Consider the following 21,108-nt stretch of genomic DNA (forward strand, 5'->3'; position numbering starts at 1 on the left):
GAAGGGGCAAGCCAAAGGGTGTAAACTCTTCTTAGAGAGAGAGAGAGAGAGAGAGAGAGAGAGAGTGTGTGTGTGTGTGTGTGTGTGTGTGTGTGTGTGTGTGTGTGTGTGTGTGTGTGTGTGTGTGTGTGTGTGTGTGTGTGTGTGTGTGTGTGTGTGTGTGTGTGTGTGTGTGTGTGTGTGTGTGTGTGTGTGTGTGTGTGTGTGTGTGTGTGTGTGTGTGTTTGTGTGTGTGTGTGTGTGTGTTGTTTTTCGTATCTGGGGAGTTGTCGCTCCGTAAATGTTTGTGAAGCTTGCTAACTTCAATCTTTGCCTCCGTTAGAATGCAATGTAGTCTTTCTTTACCGATAAAGAGCTTTAGTGGGCGTGGAGCAGACACCGGCAAAATTTATGACGTCACGCTAGGGGAACCTCAAGACGCCACTAGTCTTGCGTTATTGTGCCTTTTGCTGCGCTTCTTGCGGCATACAAGTTGTTTTTTTTTATCTTGTAGACGGGTAATTCACTAATGCAGCTGTAATAGAGGATTAGTGGATAACAAAACGATGGCACATACTTGAGAAACTGAGTTTGGAAGGGCATGTAAATCTGTGTAACAGGTATTAGGTAGCGTATCAGAGTAATAAAATGAATGCAAGGCGTAGGAACGCGGTCGAAATCGACATCGATTATTATTGACTAGACTAGAAAAGTTGCGGGCTTACAGTAGGTTTTATCTAGACATGAGATAGACTTAAGGCATAAGACATGATATAGAAAGAGACCAGAGCCCCATCAAAAAACAAAACAAAAGTGTTTGCGTTTGAAGGTTCGTTCTTGTTAACTCCTTTATGAAACTACCCTTTATATTCCTGTCGTGCGCTCTGCTTCAAGAGATCAACTTCACAACTGGTTCAACTTTGTCCAGACGTGAGATGTTTCGTGCGTGCGTGCCGCTGCCGCTTTCATCCCTTTGTCATTGCTGCGATTGCGGCCATCGAGCTGAGTTCTATAGCGTTACTATAAAGCAGCCTATTTTGATGAGTCAACAGGAGAGGTATTCTGGAAGAATCCATCTATAGCGGATAGGTCCATTTCGCCAGCTGCTGAAGTTCTGATTGGGTGTGGCGCCTCGTGGCTGCGGACGCGTAGCCTAGCTGCACAACCAATCAGAAATAAAGCAGCAGACGAAATGGACGTGTCCACTAGGTGTACTCTTCCGGAATACCTCCCCTGGATTCAGAACCATGCATTGGCTCAACGCTCCCCTCCAGTCATTTCTTGGCGCCCATGTGATATACACAATAACATGTGACTATCGCACGCACGCACGCACGAATGCACGCACGGGAGGTAAATCGTGAGGGGAGAAATGGAGATTGAAAGAGAAGTGAGATGTCCACACTGACCCGACGTGCCCACAATGGCGAGGGCGCGTCCCATGAAGTCGAAGAAACCGGACGCCTCCTCGTTGGCCTCTCGGATCTGGTAGCTGATGGAGCCGTACGCCGTGTACCGCTTCTCTTCCTCGGCCTTCACGTACAGCCGTCTTCGGTCGTCCAGGGAAATCTGCGCAACCAGAAGCAGGCGGCAGGGAATCTCGTAAGCTATAGAACCGTGGCTCGTTCTCGTATACTTAGCGCTGAAAGAAATTCTTCAAATTGAATTGAATTGAAGTCTGGGATGTAACGTGCCAAAAGCACGATTTGATTATGAGGCCCGCCGTAGAGAGGGATTCCGGATCAGTTTTGACCACTAGAGGATCTTTAACATGGGCGTAACATGGGACACGGGTGTTTTTGCATGTCGCCCCCATAGAAATGCTGCCGCCGCGGCCGGGATTTGATGCCATGACCTCGTGCTTAGCAGCGACACACCATAATCGCAAAGCCACCTCGCCGGGTTCAAATCAAATTAGATCGTGTCAAATCTTATTAGCTCAAATTTATATAATTATAGAATATGATATATAGAAGCAGGTAAGTAACGTAGTCAGCAACTGTATTGGAATGGTTTTCCTTCAGAAAATTGAAGGACTTTTGAAGCAGTGCCACCTTTTGCACGCACGCATGCACGCACGGCAAATCCATTTTCTTTTTTTTTTATATATAGTTAGAAGTTATTCTTTGTCGTCGCGATGTCCTCCTCGACATTCTTTCCCAGCAGATATCTCTACCTCTATTCTGAGTAATGTGTTTTTTCGAGCTACGTGTGTTAATACGACATGAAACGTAGCGTTACATAATCATGCAATGTAATGTTACCTGATTACCGCGGCGTTACGCAGAACGGAGCGACCCGCTGGAAAGCGGACCCATTTTCCCATCCGCTATTGGCTGCTCTTACGTTGATGACCATCATTCCCATCACGTGCTTCGCATTTTGCTGTTTTGGTTGTCGCTTTATTATGTTTCGTGCTGTCACTTTCCGCACTAACGTATCGAGCTCTACTTCCGGGTTGAGACGCGACATTCCTGCTTGGCGCGCGTCGTAAAAATCGCTCGGAAGGAAGAAAGTAAATTTGAGCGAGTAACGAAAAAAAAAATGCGTGATATATTCATTAGAGGCCTACTTTGCTGGTCTGCCCGTATAGAGGTATAATGTGGGGAACATTTCAGCTACGGCCTCGTACAAACACAAGAAACCAATAATTTCATCGCTTTTAACTTTCCCGTGCTTCGGCGACGTTTACTTAACCACAGGCAACACGTCACTGTGCGCTGTATGGATCTGCTCTCGCGCTGACTGCCGTGACCGACGGGTTGTAATTTACGTCCAGAAGCCCGTGTACATTATGGGAACGTTGTGCGTCTGAAGTTACGAGTGTGCTTTGCGAGACGGTGTTAAAACCAGCGTAATAGTAATTTGACTGACTTTTTCTCTGATTATTGCATGAGTGAAACAAAAGGAGAGCATATAGGGAGAGCTTAAGAACAATACTCCATGGCTCATTTCGGTGGTCTTACCGATGTGCATCACCGAACTGGGAAATTGGAGACATGAACATTATAACATATAATATTACCTGGCACGGCAATCAACCTAAGGGGTACAGCGGGCGCGCTTAATATGAGTTAATCTTCATTCCTAGACGCACAAGTTTAAAGAGCAACTAGGGCCATGTTTTGTAAGAATTCTTTCATTAAATTTTATTCCTCTCTTAATATCTGGGAACCTAAGGGACGATTTTGGCAATAGAGGCATAGCACAGCTTAGTGTAATTTAATGGTGAATGGTGCAAAGAGAGAGAGAGAGAGAGAGACGTTTATTGATCGAAACAGTGTCCCGAGCGATAATAATAATAATATTTGGGGTTTTACGTGCCAAAACCACTTTCTGATTATGAGGCACGCCGTAGTGGAGGACTCCGGAAATTTTGACCACCTGGGGTTCTTTAACGTGCACCTAAATCTAAGCACACGGGTGTTTTCGCATTTCGCCCCCATCGAAATGCGGCCGCCGTGGCCGGGATTCGATCCCGCGACCTCGTGCTCAGCAGCCCAACACCATAGCCACTGAGCAACCACGGCGGGTCGTCCGTGTCCCGAGCGAGGCCGGGTATCATCCTGAGGTGGGAATGCTCCTTAGTCCAGGAACCCTCTGGCTTTGGCTGCCCTCTTGGCCCTGGCGACGAGTTGTCGTTGGCCTTCCAGGTCTCCCAAGGGTCTAGCTTGGCCTCCCACGTTTCGAACAGGTGGTCTTCATTTGCTTGTTGCGCTCGTTTCGTATCCGTTTCCGGTTGAATTTCACTGCCTTCCTGCCACGGGCATTCCAGAAGCAAGTGCGCCACGGTGTCGAGTACGTTGCAAAGCGGGTAGAGGTAGCCGTGGAGCGGGACGAATTTTTCAACTGCGAGACTTTTTTTCTGAGAAACCCTTATGAGCTTCCTTTGCAGCTTCGTGCTACAAGTCCTGTTCAAAGATTTCTCATGAAAAATTTTTTGTGTAAATACGGTTCCTTTGAATGGAACAAACGCAATCAAATAAGGTGCAGCAAACGCCGATATATATATATATATATATATATATATATATAAATATAACCTTTCTTTGATTTCGCTTCCATGACGTCACCGTGGTGTCGTGGATGTTTCAGTGTTTCAGTGGATGTTTCAGCACTGCAGGTGCTGGACACCTTGAGTCCGGTGCTTGCGGCTCTAGGGTAAAACCATGGCACGAGAGATGCCGTCGTTTCAAGAGGAGGTCAAGCATGCATCTGTCTTGCAGTGGAACGCCAGAGGGCTTAAGTCACGCATGTCCGACTTTAGACAGTTTGTCTTTACGCACCAGTTCCCCATTATCGTGATTTGCGAGCCCAACCTGTCAGCTCCCATCAGACTGTCCGGGTATGAGTGCTTTATGTCCTCTACCTACGGAGAGTGCAGCAAGGTTGTTGTGTTTATACGCCGTGACTTGACTTATGTACATCACCCAGTGCCTCCTGACGAAGCAAATCAATACGTTTGCTTAACAGTGAAGAAGAAAAAGCTCACGTTTACAATTATTGGAGCCTATATATCTCCAGCAAGCCGTCTAGATTGTGAGCGCCTACGGGGAATTTTGACATCGACTCCAGAGCCGTGGGTGCTCACTGGTGACTTTAACGCCCACCATTACCTATGGGGAAGCTCCAAAGTTAACTCTAGAGGCAGAACGTTGGTGTCCTTTGCTTCTGAACGGGAATTTTGCTTGTCGAATGATGGTAGCCCCACTTATCTGCGTGGATCAGCGTATAGCAGCTGCTTGGACCTAACCTTCGTGTCACGGTCGCTTTCGAGAAGAGTGCACTGGTTTTCCGATTTAGAAACACGGGGTAGTGACCACATCCCAACCTATTTGAAGATCGAAGGTTTGACTAGTTCCAAGTCTTCCAGAACCGTCAAGTGCACCGATTGGCCTAAATACAAAATAATAATGGAAGACTGTTGTCGTGACGGCACCTCTTATAACCTACAGGGCGCGATAAAGGATGCCATACAAACAACCACGCATCTGCTTTCGAGGAGTTCTTCCCGCACCGATTTCGACATTGAACTAGCAAAACTTCGCGCCATTCGCCGTCGTGCGGAGCGAAGATATAGACGCACGAAGTCAAATCATGATTTGAGATTGGCTAGACGAACACAAAAGAAAATACAGCGTCACATGAACAAGCTGGCTTCGCGACAATGGGCATCCTTTTGCGAGTCCCTGGATCCGCGAAAACCTTTGTCGCTTATATGGAGGACTGTTCGTGGCCTTCGCACAACCTCTGGTCAGCGCCACCCGTTTAAATCTGTGGCACTTTATCTACAATGTAGAGATATTGACGTCGCTGAATCTTTCTGCAGAAAGATTGCTGGCGCGGCAAATTCCGATGGAACGGGTACGGGAACGCTCGACGACCCACTGTTCTCACGCGATCCCCGCATGGAATGCCCTTTTTCTATGGAAGAACTGGAAGCTGCGCTGGCTTTGTGCAGGCGTTCTTCAGCGCCAGGACCTGACGGCATTACATACCGTGCCCTGTGTAACCTAGGAGACCAAGCTCGGAAAGCACTCTTGCTCCTATACAACGACTCCTGGCAGACGGGTACGGTTCCGCAAGAGTGGAAGTCAACTCGCCTCATTCCACTTCTCAAAGCTGGCAAGTCGCCTTTGGACATTTCCTCATACCGTCCGATCGCACTTGCCAGCTGTGTCGGAAAAACTATGGAAAGAATGGTTTTAACACGTCTGGAATGGTACTTAGAGTACTATGAAATCTATCCACAAGCTATGGCCGGATTCAGACGGGGCCGTTCGTCAACAGACAGCGTTGTTGACTTGATAACATTTGTGCAACACCAAAAGGCCTGTAAGCGACTATCTGCTGCTCTGTTTCTAGACGTTAAAGGAGCTTATGATAGTGTCACCCATGAAGCCATCCTTAGCACGTTAGAAGCCGTCGGACTTGGTGGTAAGATGTATATGTGGGTGTGCAACTACTTACAGAGGAGACCATTCTACATGCACACAGAAAATGGCCCGACGTCCGAGCATTACGGTAGCCGAGGGGTCCCTCAAGGAGGAGTGCTTAGCCCGACTCTTTTCAATCTCACCCTCAGTGGATTAGTTTACAACCTGCCAAGCACTGTACGACTTTCCATCTATGCGGACGACATCTGCATTTGGGCATCAGGTGTGACACGACTTCAGCTTCGTGCTCGGCTTCAGAAGGCTGCCACAATGACATCTTGCTACCTTCGTCAACAAGGACTTGAAATTTCATGCGGAAAGTGCGCAATGGTGGCATTCACGAGGAAGCCAATGTCTGGTTACGGCGTATCTATTAACGGACAACTTATACCATACAGCAGAAGCCACAGGTTCTTGGGAGTCGTAATTGACAGAGACCTGTCTTGGACTCCGCACGTCAATTACGTGAAAAAGCGGCTGACTGCTATCTGTCACCTGTTCAGGTTCCTTGCAGGAAAAAGCTGGGGAGCATCTATACACGCTATGTTACAGTTGTACATGGCGTTGTTCGTTGGATTCCTGCGATACAGCCTGCCTGCAATATCCAACACCTGCAAGACTAACCTGCGTACGATTCAGAGTATTCAAGCCCAAGCCCTTAAGATATGTCTTGGCTTACCACGCAGTGCATCAACGGCTGAAACCATTGCCCTAGCGCAGGATTACCCGATCACGACGCACATTGCCGTTGAGACATTGCGTATGCATCTCAGGCATTATGCTAGGACCCCTTCCCACCACTTGGCGAGCCTCACTGCTGAAAGGCCCTGCTCGACATTTAGCGGTATTGTCAGTGCACATCGTGCGTCGTTTACCTCAGGGTACGCACCTGCGGCCAAGCCAGCGTTTCCTCCGTGGTGTTTGAGCCGACCACAAGTTGAGATAACGATTCCAGGACTACAGAAGAAGACAGATCTACCGGCCCCTGCTCTAAAACAGCTGAGCTTACTTGTTCTGCATGAAAGGTACAGCAACCACGTGCACATCTATACCGACGGATCGACTACGTCGTGCAGTTCTGGTGGTGCCGTGGTTATACCAACGCGAGGAATGACACTGCGGTTCAGGACATCGCATGTCACGACCTCAACGGCGGCAGAACTAACGGCCCTGCGTCGAGCACTGGAATTCATTGATTCGGAAAGACCCAGAAAATGGGCTGTGTTCTGTGATTCAAAACCGGCATTACAGTGCACGCAGTCAGTTCTCCGACACGGATGTCTTGACCAATTGACATACGAAGTCGTGAAACTTCACCACGATGTCCAACAAAAAGGCCACGAAGTCGTTTTTCAGTGGGTACCTGGCCACTGTGGAATCAGTGGCAATGAGTCCGCCGATAACGCTGCTCGTACAGCTCATCAAGAAGAGCACTGCCTTCCGATTCCGCTTTCGAGGACTGACGCTGCAAGGCAGCTTCGACACCTGGCACGTAGCCTCACAGTGACCGAGTGGAACTCGCAAAACTTGCGACTTACACGACTACATCGACTAAACCCATCCCTGCAGCTCCGACCTCCACCCGGACTTCCTCGACGTGAAGCTACGCTTCTCTGTCGCCTTTGGTTAGGGGTGGCCTTCACAAAGGCATACTCTACATTAATTGGGGTGACTGACAGTGCAGCATGCGAGGTCTGTGGCACCGAAGAAAACATCGACCACCTGCTGTGCCACTGTCCAAGATATGCCCTAGAGCGACAAGAACTTGCCAAGGCTTTCCAAAAACTGGACAATCGGCCGCTTTCTGTGCAGGTGCTGCTGGAACACCGCCCCCATCGCCCGTCGGCCCATAAAGCGGTGAAGGCACTTTTGGGTTTCTTAAGGACGACGGGTTTGTGCGACCACCTGTGACTATTAAGGCAATTTCTGTAAAACCGCACGCGTCAGCGAACTTGCCACAATTTCATTCTTTGCTTCCCTCCTCTCTCTCCCTGTGATCTTTGCTTTCCCCTTTCCCATTCCCCCGGTGTAGGGTAGCCAACCGGACGTTATTCTGGTTAACCTCCCTGCCTTCTTCTTTTCTCTCTCCTCGTGAAGTCCATCCTTCGAGTGTTCTCTTAATTTAGAAACAGTCTTAGGCCAGACGCCGCCTATGACGCCAGTGATAGCTCAAGCGACTCTGCTACATTGGCTTCACCGGCCGTCATTTACTTTAACATCTTTATTGACCTACAAAGCTCACGCTCACGGTCTGAATGACCCATTTGCAATTCTATATGTGCCATCCACCAATCGATCAAGCAGTCATTTTCTCTTTTGGTGTCTATTTAAAAACATCGCATTAGAATCTTGGTGCGGTGCTTAATTACATCAGGTAGCCGAAAATAAGTCAAAGCAACCAATCATCACGTTATCTCCCCCTGACCGATGCTATTAGACGTAAAAAATAGACACAAAGAAAAAGAAAGTTAATTGTGAATGAGAACAAAGACGGGGATAACGCATCGGTTCTATTCGATTTCTTTGTTCGCGACAATGTTTCCAGCGGTATCTGGTGATCGTGAATAGCGAATGATGAGAAAGGGATACAATTCAGTGAACGGCATAGTTGGTAACAACATTATACCAGTCCTGTATTCGACATTTTGGGCATGTCAACGCTTTGATTAGGGGCGATTACCAATTTATCTGGTGAAACAGTCGCAGGTACATTCGAAAATGCTAAATTAATCGCTATATATAAGTAGATTTTTCTTCTTTTTCGGAAACTCAATCGGTCACACATGAAACATTTCAAATCTAAGTCTTCTTAGAATATCTACCTTCTTGGGGTTATGTTACTATCACTGTTACAAATACTACCGAAGATCTTTATTCAGTGTATCATCGTGTACAGATGAAGAACGGCATTTGATGTTCAAGCAGCCACCTACGTTCTTCCTGTGCACGGGGACAGCAGAGTCGAGCACGTGGAAGCCTTATAAACCTCACAGATCTTTATAAGCGTGCGTGTTCCAGTGGGATTGGAATTGTTTTCTTTTTCAGGCTTTTTTTTTATTAGAAAAGCAAAAGTAAACGTGCAAGGTGTGCTTGCGCCTTTTTCAGCTTACGTTTGGAACACGCCTTGTATCGTTGACTTTATCCTTCGATTACCTGGAGGCAATTTCTGTTCTGCCTGGATGGCGTTGGAAAACACGTGCTCCGGATGAGTGCGATCGCTTGCTCTTGCAATGTGTTTTACTTATTCATTTTTATTACTTTTTTTGAAACTCGGAATGGTCGCGCTGCTTGTCTCGTTCAACGTGTGGGCGGTGAATTATTCATTCGAGCGGACGTCGAAGCAATCTCATTTAATGCGGCTCTCGTATTTCATATATTATTTATTTACATACATAGCAGGCAACGTTCGCAGCGTAGCCAACCATTATGTATTAAAATAATGAATTTCCCTCGCGTACAAGATGAACGGCATCAGCAACAAGAACAAAGCAGCGTTGTTTGCCCGAGAGAACTTGGTGCAGCATTTATGGTCGGTTTTCCGTCTCGAAAACAACTGTGTTGCTTCTGAGAAGGTAATTTTCCTGAACGCAAGCGAAATTACGCTCAGTTACGTGACTTCGTGCAGAACCAGGTTAAAGCAGCACTGCTATGAACATTTGATGATTGTCAATCACATTCATTTGTGTGATCCTGCGACGCCAGCACGCATACCTTTTGTGTTTGAAGGCATCAATGCACCCGTGCTTTTACATAGGGGCTAAGCAACCTGGCTTCCACATTTTTCTGCTTTTATTGAAAGTACTGTTGCGCTAATTCACAGTGCAATAACCTAGCTTTTATAGTAATGCGTTGCCTTGAGTTAACTAAACGATCAGAAAACCAAATTTACTCAATATTCTGCTAAATAGCTCAGCGTACTTCAAGTGTCTGGCCCCACTGAAGGGTTTCTGCTTGTTCTGCGGACTACAGCCAATATAAGTATGCGTCTATTTTACAGCATAACGTCTTATCCGTTTTTTTCAGCCCTCGATCCAAACACAACCCTTATGGCTTTCTTGGAAACGTTAAAATAAAGTGAGCGTAGAATTTTGAACAAAATAGGGCACCAAGTAAGTTCGCATAGCTCCTCCTCCCTTGTGAGGTGGTCGACGCCGTCGTAAGGCAGAGAGAGGGAGAGACAACTTTATCCGTCAAAGTGGGGAGGTAGTTCATGGGCTCATCAAGAAGGTCAGTTGGCTGCCAAGCTGTGTGTGACGCCGACCTCTTCGGCTCGCTCCACATCTCGGAGCTGCAGGGGACACAGCTCTCCGGTGTAGTGAAGGATTCCCTTGAGTGACAACGTAATTTTCTTTTTTTAACAAGTTATGTGCATATTCCGAATATTAAGCAAATACATTTGGTGTTGAATTTTTTTGCTGAAAAATGTTGTGCGAAGATGTCTAAGTACAGGCGAAAATATCTCAGAGGTCGATTGTGGCAGTGCAACACAATCGGCGCATCTGTCTGCGTTTTGTGGCTTTGCCGCAGTATAAGTATGTCTGCAAAAAAGCACCCTTTGCAGGCTTGCAATAAGGGCATGGGTCTTCTTCTTCATCTTCTCCTTCGTCTCCTTCTTCTCCTTCACCTCCTACTCCTCTTTGCGAAAAGATATTGGGGTGCTTGATAGAACTTATCGTTCCAATTTTTCAATATGTAAAAAAAAAGAATACAGATTCACCGCTCATTTTGGAAGCTATGTGAAGCTTTGCAAATTTGGGGAAGTAGTTAAGTAAGTACTTAAATATGTTCGTCTTCTGCAACATGTTTTTCAGCATAGAATTCACATGCCTGCCCAGTGCATCATGAAGACACGGAAACATCCACCACGTGACCAATATGCGAACCACGCGACCGCCGATTCCACTGTCTCCGGGAGTGACCCACTTCTCACCACACCAGCTCCGGGATCAGCACAGTTCAATATTTCACTATCTCCAGGACGGCCTTACTCAGCAAGAAGTCGACCGAGCATATGCGCCAAACCCCGGGAAAGGAAGCACAGGAACATTCGTTTTAATTAATGAATTATGCGTCTGAAGGCACATGCTTATTGCACCGAAAAAAATTATGTAGCGTCTGTTGTCTCACTGCGTAATTTCGTAGAGAACACAGCCGCAAACGGGCACATCTGCAGGGGTAGTACAGATAGGGCTACGCATAAGCAAATTCGTTGTGTGAGTGATGTCTTATGTGAGAGCTATTTAAACGTATTGAAGAAAGAAAAGCGCGCGAGCTATTCGGCAAAACTGCGGCTCGTATGTTGTCGTCCTGGTGGTACTGTGCCGTCATGGCGACTCACAAAGTTCCTATCGCAGTTTCTTGTAATGATCTTTCTTTCAATAGTTGCAGCACCGAGCAGCCACGGTCAGCAAGAAAGCGACAGGGTTCGCATCGCATTCTAGGCGAACCCTCCCGGATTCGTCGTCGCTGCACTCCTCATTACAATTATTTTATCAGTCGACCGCTATTTGCATAAAATATCGGGAAAGGTTGGCCAAGAACATAGGTGAACATAAAAATGCGAAGGATAAATAGGCTGCTCTATCTGAGAATCACTTACGCTCCACTCCACTCTCAATTCGAGCTCTAATTTACTGCACAGAACTGCGAGGATTTCGCATTTTTCGTAAGTGCGTGCGGTGCGTTCTGCGTGTTGTCATCTCGACTGCCAACCGAGAGAGGTGCCACGCTGACGTAGTGCCACGCTCCACTCAGTGAGCTCCACAGCGGACCGAGGGCCTTTCCCTGCAGGCATGATCGTTGTTCTTACGCTCACTGACGTTCCAGCTGAACGGCTGTGCGCCAGTTTTTAGACTGCACCGGTCTGAGAAGATAGGATTGCAAACGCTCAGCTAAAACTTTCAAATGGCGCTTAGTAGAATAGCGTTCACTTGGCATGTTCCTTAACTATGGTCTCTTCAACAACGGTTTCTCGGAATCGCCGGCATTATTGGACGTGGTCATCTACAGCAACCCCGCTATAAGCGGTATTCTTCTGTAAGAGGCTACTTTATCTTTTAAATTGTAATGAAATTTAAACAAAGGCCCTTAATGTTGCCACATTTGCGACTTTTGGGCCTTATTTTGTTCACTCAGAACACAATGTCTGTTCTATGTGCACACACTATTATTTAACTATACTACGGCGCGCCACAAAACATGAGATAACTGGGATTTTGCCAAAGGGCACCCTGCAGAATATTCAGTTTCCCAATTTCAGTGTCGTCGCGAACAACCCGAAAATGCAAAGAGCTAAACTTGTTTTGCATAACAATGTTTATGATGTTTTGCGTGCCATCGAATACGTAACTGCTCGCGGAAAAACAAAGTCATGCCTTTTGTCTTCTCGTAATGTGTTCTGTCTCCTTTTTTTTCACGTTTAGCAATTCTCACGATCACGTTCTAAACTTTCGGGCAACTGCTGACTTCGAATAGAAAAAGAAAAGATATTTTGCTTGATATTCGCTAGAATAACGGGAAGCCGAGATAAGCCCGGCAAAACCTTGAGAAGTCACATTGCGTTTCTGAAATTCTGAAACTTGAGTTTTCGCGTGTCTTCTCCTAAAAATGCATTACGCGTAATCGGCAATTCATTTTCTTTCATTCGTTCATTTATTTATTTATTTATTTACTTTTTTCACAGTCAGCGCGACCCAGAAATTCATTCCGTTCTTCGCAAAACACACGAATCGCTCGGGTGCTACGCGGAAGACCTCGAATGGGCCTAGAGACCTCGGTGGTCTCTCCATGTCCGCGTTATTTTGCATTTCCTCCGTGCTCATCATTCCCCCGGGCTTTTGTGTTCCTGTGTGGATAGCCGTAGCACCCAACCATGCACGAGCACACAAAATGGCAGGAAAGAAAAGAGTAGAGCAGGTTTTACGGCCTTTCTTTTTTTCTCATTGTCTCTTTTAATCTGTTCCTTTTTACGTTTCTGTATTCGTACACAGTCACTCTAAGCAGAAATCATGAGTGACGGTGGCCGCATGAAAGGAAAAAAGAAACGTCGGCACGCACACCCACCCACCCACTCATATATGTACGCACGCACGCAAACCAGAAAACATGGCATACACGCACGGTGTTTGCCGCATGTGTTACGGCCATGATCGCTATGGTAAAGTGTATCCCGCGCACGATCAAAAATGCACGGCCACAACATTTCTCATTGCTTCTTTCTTCTCTTCTCTTCGCCTCTCTTCTCGTCCAAAACTATGTGTTGCCATTTTCCTGAGGCACTTCGTACGCATACCTCGAAAGCGAGCCCGGGTTCTGCGTGATCGCTAAGTTGGAATGAAAATAGGTTTGCCAAGCTTATCATCGTATTAACGTCTTCCCTGCGTTACCTAAGAAGGAAGGGGTAAGAATGAAGCTAAAGCTTAACCGTTGCTCCTCTTTGCACATGTGATCTGGTTTTCTGAACAGTGCATGTCAAGTTATAAGAATCGGCCTAACGACAATGTAATAAAGCAAGATGGAGATGGTCTTAGTGGTTGCATAACTGCCATGTCCGTCTAACGCTGAGCCTCGCGTGTGCATGTGAAAATTAAGGTTTGGATCTGATCTTATGCATGCTTGTGGCTACAAAAGCAGCGTACAAGCATTGTGAAGGCGAGAAAGCTCGACAATAGTTCACAATGCGCTAAACAGCAACAGCTGTAGCAATGTAATATCGACCAGCAATAATTCGAACACATGGCCATCGAACAAACACTTATAAATTTATGTATTGGCCATTGTTCTAGTGTCTAAACGAGGCCACAGAAGGTTAAGGCAGCAAAGCTTTCATGGTTGTAGAGATGCCTGCCATCGAGGGTTATATTTTTGTAATCTAAGGTGTTCTCTTTTTTACACAGCTAATAATATTTCATTCACTTTGATGATCTATACTTTACTGTTTTAGTTATCTTTCCTTTCTTCTGCTATACATTCCTGCTGCTTTGTTTGAAAGTCAATCTTTGTTTGCAAGTGAGCACTCGACTGCTCAAACTTCTTTTTCTCAATGAGCTGCTCTAGGTTGTTAACAACTACTACAGCGAGCTGAGAGTTGGGAACCTTTTACAAGTACAGAACAGTAGTATTATTGTCCCTGTAAACTTCTCTGCCTCCTCAATTTTTTTTTCCGTACTGCGGAAGTGGATGCTTAAAAAGCGTTCGCTTTAATACGGCTTTCTCATTGTATTCCGTGTTCTTGCGAGCTGCAGAGTGAAGGAAAAATTAGAACGAAAAAGAAAAGCACGCTTTGTGTGGAAAATACAGCATTTGCTAGAGGAGGGGGGAAAATACAAGTAAGAAGCACGCTCGACGTGTTGTCTTTTCTCTTTGTGCTAGGCTCTCACTGCGAGGGTAGTGGTCCAGTCGCGATGTCTTTGGACACGTTTTCTCCCACATAGCCCAGTCTCGGCAAACCACGGCCAACCGATGGCGCCTTCTCCGTCGGGCGTCTCGCACCGGATGTAAAAACACAGATAAGAAGCTCTGCTGGTCGCCGTACGAAACTACGATTGTCCGCCGAATCAATTTACAGCTTGGTCTTAAGTTAGTTCCCTCTCCATTCGGTGCCGTCCTTATCACCGTTCTTGCCGAATTTTCCCGGCGCTGAAGCATCCATCTGGCATTTCCTCCATATTTAAACTCTTACTGCCTCTCGCTAAATCCGTTCAGCATTATGGGCAGCAGAATTCCGCCACCGCTAATCGTGCGGAGAACTCGCCAAGCGCTTCGAATTTCAGAACAATGTAATAGCGCAGCGCCTTCTATACCATATTTCCTTCGCTATAATCACTTTCTGCAAGCATTTAATTGCCAAGCGGCAATTTAAGTGTGAGATCAGCAAATCAATTCTGGAAAAAATTTCTCCCAGTCGAGGATTTTTTTTTTTTTTTTTGCAATGAAAGATTACAATGGCGCGTAAGTGCTTTGGAATGATACAAAGGAAGTCCTGTCGGTCGCTAGAAGAAACTGTGTCTTCAATGTTTTCGTCTCCCGATCGGTACCCATTGTGGAACACTGGCACATTCTTACGGATGGCATTCTTTCCTTACGTGAACTGTCAAGTCTGAATTGTTCGTGTCCTTGCAGACTTTTAAATTTTCATTTTCCCTCTAAGAAGACACCTTACTTCCGAGGCTGTGTCGCACATTTTATTTCCTTTCAGCTTAAGTAATCTCGTCTGTTTTGACATTGGTGGACATAAAAGACTAAGTAGGGAGATGTGCTAAGATTTGAGAGAAGACGACTTATCGATCAGTTGGCTATGACGGCCGAATGAAGCGTTGGCCGCGACGCCCACCAGCCAATCCTACATAAATAGCATTAGGTGCCCTCGAAAGCAAGTGTTGAAGGCCACGACTTCGTTCAAAAATTACATATATATTATTGCAAAGTCGTAAAATGCTGAATTCTGTCCGTGTATTGCATAGACTGAACACCGTGGAAGTGGGCTGAATTACCTAAATTCCTACTGAGGAAGTTTCTAGTGTATGCTAGATAATTCAGGATTTATTTATTTATTTATTTATTTATTTATTTATTTATTTAGTAGCCAAGGCTCCAGGCCAAGGCTCCCAAATGTTTATCCTTGTGACACTTCTAGTCTCCAGACTATTGCTCGGTGCTGCACGTTAGCTAGGGCCGTGAACTTTATACTTATTTTTTTGTTATTCACTAAAAAAATATGATACCGCAAAATGTAGTCTGTGCGTGGAAAGGCAGAAATGTATCAAAATTCAATCAAAACTTAGCGGCAAGAACTGTTATAATCATTGAAGTCGGAAGCAGGAATATATAGAAAGACAGCGAGGTTAGCCACTTCTCAGACCGGCTGGCTACAATCAATCAAGAAGTGCCTATATCTGCAGAGTGAAAAATAGATGCACGTAAAATTGGCGATGTAATAATTTCCACTTTAAGTGTCGCAAGGCTACAAAGTGACCGCGCGCTCGTTCAGCTCCAGAGTGGTTGGCGCCAGTTCCAGGTTTGGTAACGCTGCACGGTGGTGAAGGCAGCGAGGGTAGCAACTTTCGCAGTAATCACAGCATTTCCCTCGAAGCAGGAAATAAGCTGTATCGCGGTGACCGTTTTCTCTCGAAAATAATTCCTTGAGAGCCAGTTGGAACAAAAAGTTTAAAAAAAGTAAGAAGCAAAAATATAAAAAAACGCAGTTTCGCCCGAAAGGCGAAGCATCAACTGCGATAGCAAATTTGTGGACAGCTATACTAAATAAGGATAGTAGTTTTATCGGCTGCATAAAGTTGTAAACATAGTCATACTAACAAAGTTAACAAGCATGGTTTTCGTGTGCACAAGCAAATGTGAACACATCTCACTCTATGACCGCGGATGAGGAGGAGGAGGAGGAGGAGGAGGAAAAACGTTTATTGAGCTCTAGAAAAATTTGATGAATTTCGCGGAGTCAGATGGTGTCTTCTATCTTCTTAGCAATGGCCGTCTGCCCCTAGTCCAGGGCTCCGCTGGATGCCGCTGCCAGCTGGGTTCGTCGGATCAGCCCTAGTTGGACGTCCTGACGGTCGCTGGAGAGCATTCCTTCCCATTGCTGCGCACTCAGGTTTGGTATTATTGGTGACGCATTTGTTTTCCGGCAGGCCCACGTTATATGGTAGAGCGTGGGTGTTTCCTGGCACCATGGGCATTTGTCAGTGTACTGTGTGGGTTGTATTTTACTGAGTGTGTTTAAGTTCGTATATGCACCCGTCTGTAGCAGCCTCCAAGCTACGGAGTCCTCTCTAGTGAGAGAGCTATGCGGCGGGGGGTAACGCTTCCTGCTGCCCTATAGCGGAAATTCGCTGTCAAAACGCTGGAGTGAGTAAGTGCAGCAGCAGCAGGTAGCGAATTAACGTTCGTGCTACCCGCCGTATCAACGCGAACTAAGCGAAAATACAGTGCGCGGCCGACTCTGTGCACGTCGAAGATGGCTCAGCTCAAACACAGCGGCCCGGGCGGGCGCTCGCGGCCGACCGCACCGCCCGAGCAGAACGCCCCTCCACCGCCCCGCCACCCCCCACCCCTGCCACCCAACCCACGTTGGACCTTGTCCCCGTCGTAGATAGCTTTCAAGATACAGCGGTCCGGGCGGGCGCACGCGGGTGCAGGGGCTGCCTGTAGAAGGACGCGCCCCTCGTTCCATACCTTACCCCGGCGCCTTGCGCGTGACGCAAGACGGTGCGCTTCCTTCCTTTCGTGCTCGATATTGAGCCGCAATCGCCAGCTCACCATCGCACGCTTTCACTCGCACATACAGCATACAACACGTGGCGGCGATATTATCGCCCTTGGACTTTATATGAAACTTCACGGTGATGCCGACGACAGAAATGCGCCTGGAGTGTACATATAATTGTTACCGCAATAAAAAGAAGCGCTGGTGGGTACCGTTTCCCTGAGGCATTAATTTTATTATTTTCTACGACATTGGCATTGTCGCGGAATCCACACTGTCATGTCCGACAGCACGCCGCTCTCGATGATGGATGATCGTCTAGCGCTATAGTAGCTGGTTGGCGTGTTGAGCACGGGGCAGGCGAAGAAAAATATGCCGATAGGTCGTGTATGCTCATCACATCAAGGAAACACCTGAAAGAAAATAGCGGGATACTATAAGGAAGCCAGTTAGCCGATGCGTCGGCAATGCAACACGCGCCGGTGGAAAGGAATACGAAGAAGGCCTAACAATGCCACATGCAGTTAAGAACACGCAGGGGAAAGCCGTATATGTCTCGTTAGTTAGTCGACCTTGAGCGAAAACGAGTCGACGACGCAAAAAGTACAAAAACACTACGTACCCTCGACCATTTGCAGGAGTCGTACCCACGACCTTCGGTGTTAATGAAGGCGAAGGAAATTAATACAATGTTAAGACACTCGAAGCCACCAGACTTGGTGGGAGTCGAACCCGCGACCTTTGGTGTTAAAGAAGGCGACGTTAATTCAGGCACAGTTAATTAAGATGGAATTAACGCACTCGAACCCATGACCTCTGGTCGTAGTCGAAGCCTCGGCCTTTGGTAGAGTCGAACCCTAGATATTTGGTGGGAGTCAAACCCACCACCTATGGGGGTAATTAAGGCGGAGTTAATTAAGTTACGAGTAATTAAGGTGGGGGTAATTAAGGCTCTCCCACCCATGTTCTTGAGCGGGAGTCGAACCCTCAACCTTTCTAATTAAGAGGATGACAAAGCAAAGTACACCAAGCGAATTAAGGGGGATGACTAAGCGAATTATTAGTGATGATTAAACGAAGTAGACTAAGTGAATTAAGAGCGATGTGTACGTCATGTGTCCATCTCGAATGCATCGGCACTTGGACTTCCGCCTTCAAGTGTTCTTAGGAATAACGTAAGAGACCCTGTGACTTTTTTGACTAGTCATTCGTAAAAAGTGTCGCAGCACACAGCGCAGCAACTGAATTTTTTTCCTTGCGGAGCTGATTCCAGTTTGGAATAGAGAACATTCCCCGATAAATATTCCAGAATATAAGTAGCTCTAACTCATTCGCAAAATTATAAAGAGCTATAGCTTCCTTAGTTCCGAATTATGAAGGTCAGTCGATAAATCAGTCAAACTTCTATAATGTTATCTCGAGACGTTGCAGATCCACTGAATGTCAAGGCGGTAGAACGACACATTGAGCACATTATAGTGAGTCCTCATAATTACACAGTGATAAATATTCATTTATTGCACAATCAGACACGTTGAGTTTTTTTCGTAGAAAAGCTATGGTCATCGGGTAAAAGCATATACACAAGTGAATTACGAGATATTTCATTAATGTTTCTGTCATGATGACTCCATCAGAGATTCCATTTCTATGTTTCTGTCTTCTCCTTTCCGAATAGTAGGCAGTTGTTGTGCCCATTCCGGTGGCACTTTCCAGCCTGCTCTCCGCTTTCCCTTTCCTGCCATGTGTGTATATTTTTCGAATCAGAAATAATAATAAATAATAATTACGAGAAAAGAGTGACTATGCTTTCGTCATTGCTGACAGAAGGAAGAACGTCAAGCATGGTATATAGTGACTTCATCAAAGTGGGCCATGTGTAGCAAGCAATACTGAGCCCACTAAGTCTCCCTCCCCCCCTCCCCCCACCCCCCACGGCCACCATTGGACGAAACTGGCAAAAAGAAATCGCTGCACAAAAATGCGTATACCACAATTGGAAAGCATAGCAATTATTAGTCTCAAAATGTTCTAAACACCTCACTAGCAGTTTAATGTAACGAGTTCTTCATCGCATTGTGGCCGCATATTGAAATCTCAATTGAAGAGTTCAGTTGTCAATTTTAAAAAAGTATTTCTACAACAATGAAGGCCTTGGAACATACACTGGAAAAAAAGGTTGCACCCTTTGGGGCGTGTCTTGTTCCCAAAGGACAATCGCCATCAATCTCGGAGGCTTTTCGGGTGCTTCCAGGTCACGAACGGCAAGCGCGTTATCACTGTGATAAACTACTTTTGACAGGAAAGTAGCGAGCTCAGAGCGTTCATGAAAGGAAATGCAAACAAGACATATGACAACTGTTGTTTGGAGACAAGATACGCCCTAAAGGGTGTAAACGTATTTTAGAGTGTAAAATTACGAGGTGTAACGACCCCAAGTAACTCACGTACTATGATATACCGCCATTAGAATACCACTGCCGCGGCCGGGAATCGACAGATAGCCAAGGATTGAAGCATTCACGAAACGTGGAGCAAGGGGGCTACACGGGGCTTCTTGAAGGTCCTAGCTTAATGGTCGGCTCGCGGCATCTCTAGGTTGAAAGGCAATTTAAAGCAGAGTTAACGCAATTACCGACTCGTCTTCCCGCCTCACAGTGCTGTAAGAAACTTCCGCTGATTAGGGATCCTCACGGCACACCTGCATACTTACTTCAGAGCGGCACCGTGTATCGCGTGCTCACCTCTCGAACTCTTCCCGTGCTTTGGCGGCAACTTCGCTCGTTTTTTTTTTCGTTTTTTTTTTCACGAGCAACTCGACCGCGTCGCGTGAGTGCCGCTCCAACCGAGGGCCGCGGCGGACCCGATACGTGTGGCGTGATACGACGGCCCAAGCAGAAGCGAGCGCAAGCGCAGCGATCGATGCTCTCGTAAACCGCCATGACGCCGACGACCTGGTAAGACCCCCTCATCAAGGGATTAATGCTAACCGCACGAATGCCTTAAGGTGTCTCAGTTCAGTCACCGCCTAGGCATACGGTGGTGCGACTGCGAGCTCGTCGTCGTCGCACTGAAAGTTCTCTGGTTAACCGAATCTGTCTTTCCTCGCCACCTGCAGCCTAGAAACGAGTCGCAAATGTGCGCGCAATAAAACATTTCCCCTTCCTTTGTCCTATAATTTTCTCATTCCTATCAACATCCCTGACGACTGCCAAGCACACGTGTATACGTAATTTGCCGACACCTAGATCCAATCCCCAATGGCAGAAAGGGAAGTTATTGGGTGGGACTTGAATCGGTAATGCCGTAGAGTTGCAGCAATCATCACATTTACAGTAAGACCCTTCGAAATTAAGCTTTTACGTGTGGTTGCGGCAAGAACCCAAGCGTCTGCACTCAGTCACTACTTGACCTTCTCAGATCGTCTGTTGTCACCCACAGAATTATTTTTGTAACTGGACGATCCTTTATGCCGTGAACAACTGAGGGCGAAGACAAGGGACAACAACCCGCTGTGACAGTTTTTTTTTTCTCTTTCCTATTCTTGTCGCAGACCGCAATAACTGGACAATCAGGATGATTACGTGGGCGGAGCGCCCGTCTGTGATACAATAGGTGAAGGACGAACAGAATTTCATTTTTACATAGACTACAAGAGGATCGTTACATTATTCTAGTCTCAACGCCATTCATTTGTTTTACGTCCACAGAAAAGCCAAATTTACCTGAAGACGTTTATAGAAACGTCAGATATTATTCGGAAGTAAGTGAGTTACAGACCCCAGCGTAGTTAACTTCGGTTTTCTGTACATTATTTGATAAATATGATGAATAAATGTCAGACAGAGTACGTGCACAGCCCAAGATGGTAAAATAATTTGCGAGTCTGTTCTTGTTGACGCTTCTCAGGTCCTCACGCGGGCCTGCGTGACATTTACCATGCTTCTTTTTAGCTTGAACGTGACTGTTCATTAG

At 46.4% G+C, this 21,108-nt stretch overlaps 1 protein-coding gene across 1 annotated transcript in view; it reads right to left on the reverse strand.

The window, feature by feature from the left end:
* The window catches only part of LOC142577869 (uncharacterized), a 294,425-nt gene that overhangs the window by 67,706 nt on the left and 205,611 nt on the right, over positions 1-21,108 (reverse strand). Inside the window, exon 2 of the mRNA XM_075687302.1 lies at positions 1,389-1,548. Within this exon, the coding sequence (XP_075543417.1) occupies positions 1,389-1,548 (160 nt within the window). The remainder of the gene's footprint in view (positions 1-1,388; positions 1,549-21,108) is intronic.

The sequence above is a fragment of the Dermacentor variabilis genome, chromosome 4 (genome assembly GCF_050947875.1).
Source record: "Dermacentor variabilis isolate Ectoservices chromosome 4, ASM5094787v1, whole genome shotgun sequence".
Lineage (NCBI taxonomy): Eukaryota > Metazoa > Arthropoda > Arachnida > Ixodida > Ixodidae > Dermacentor > Dermacentor variabilis.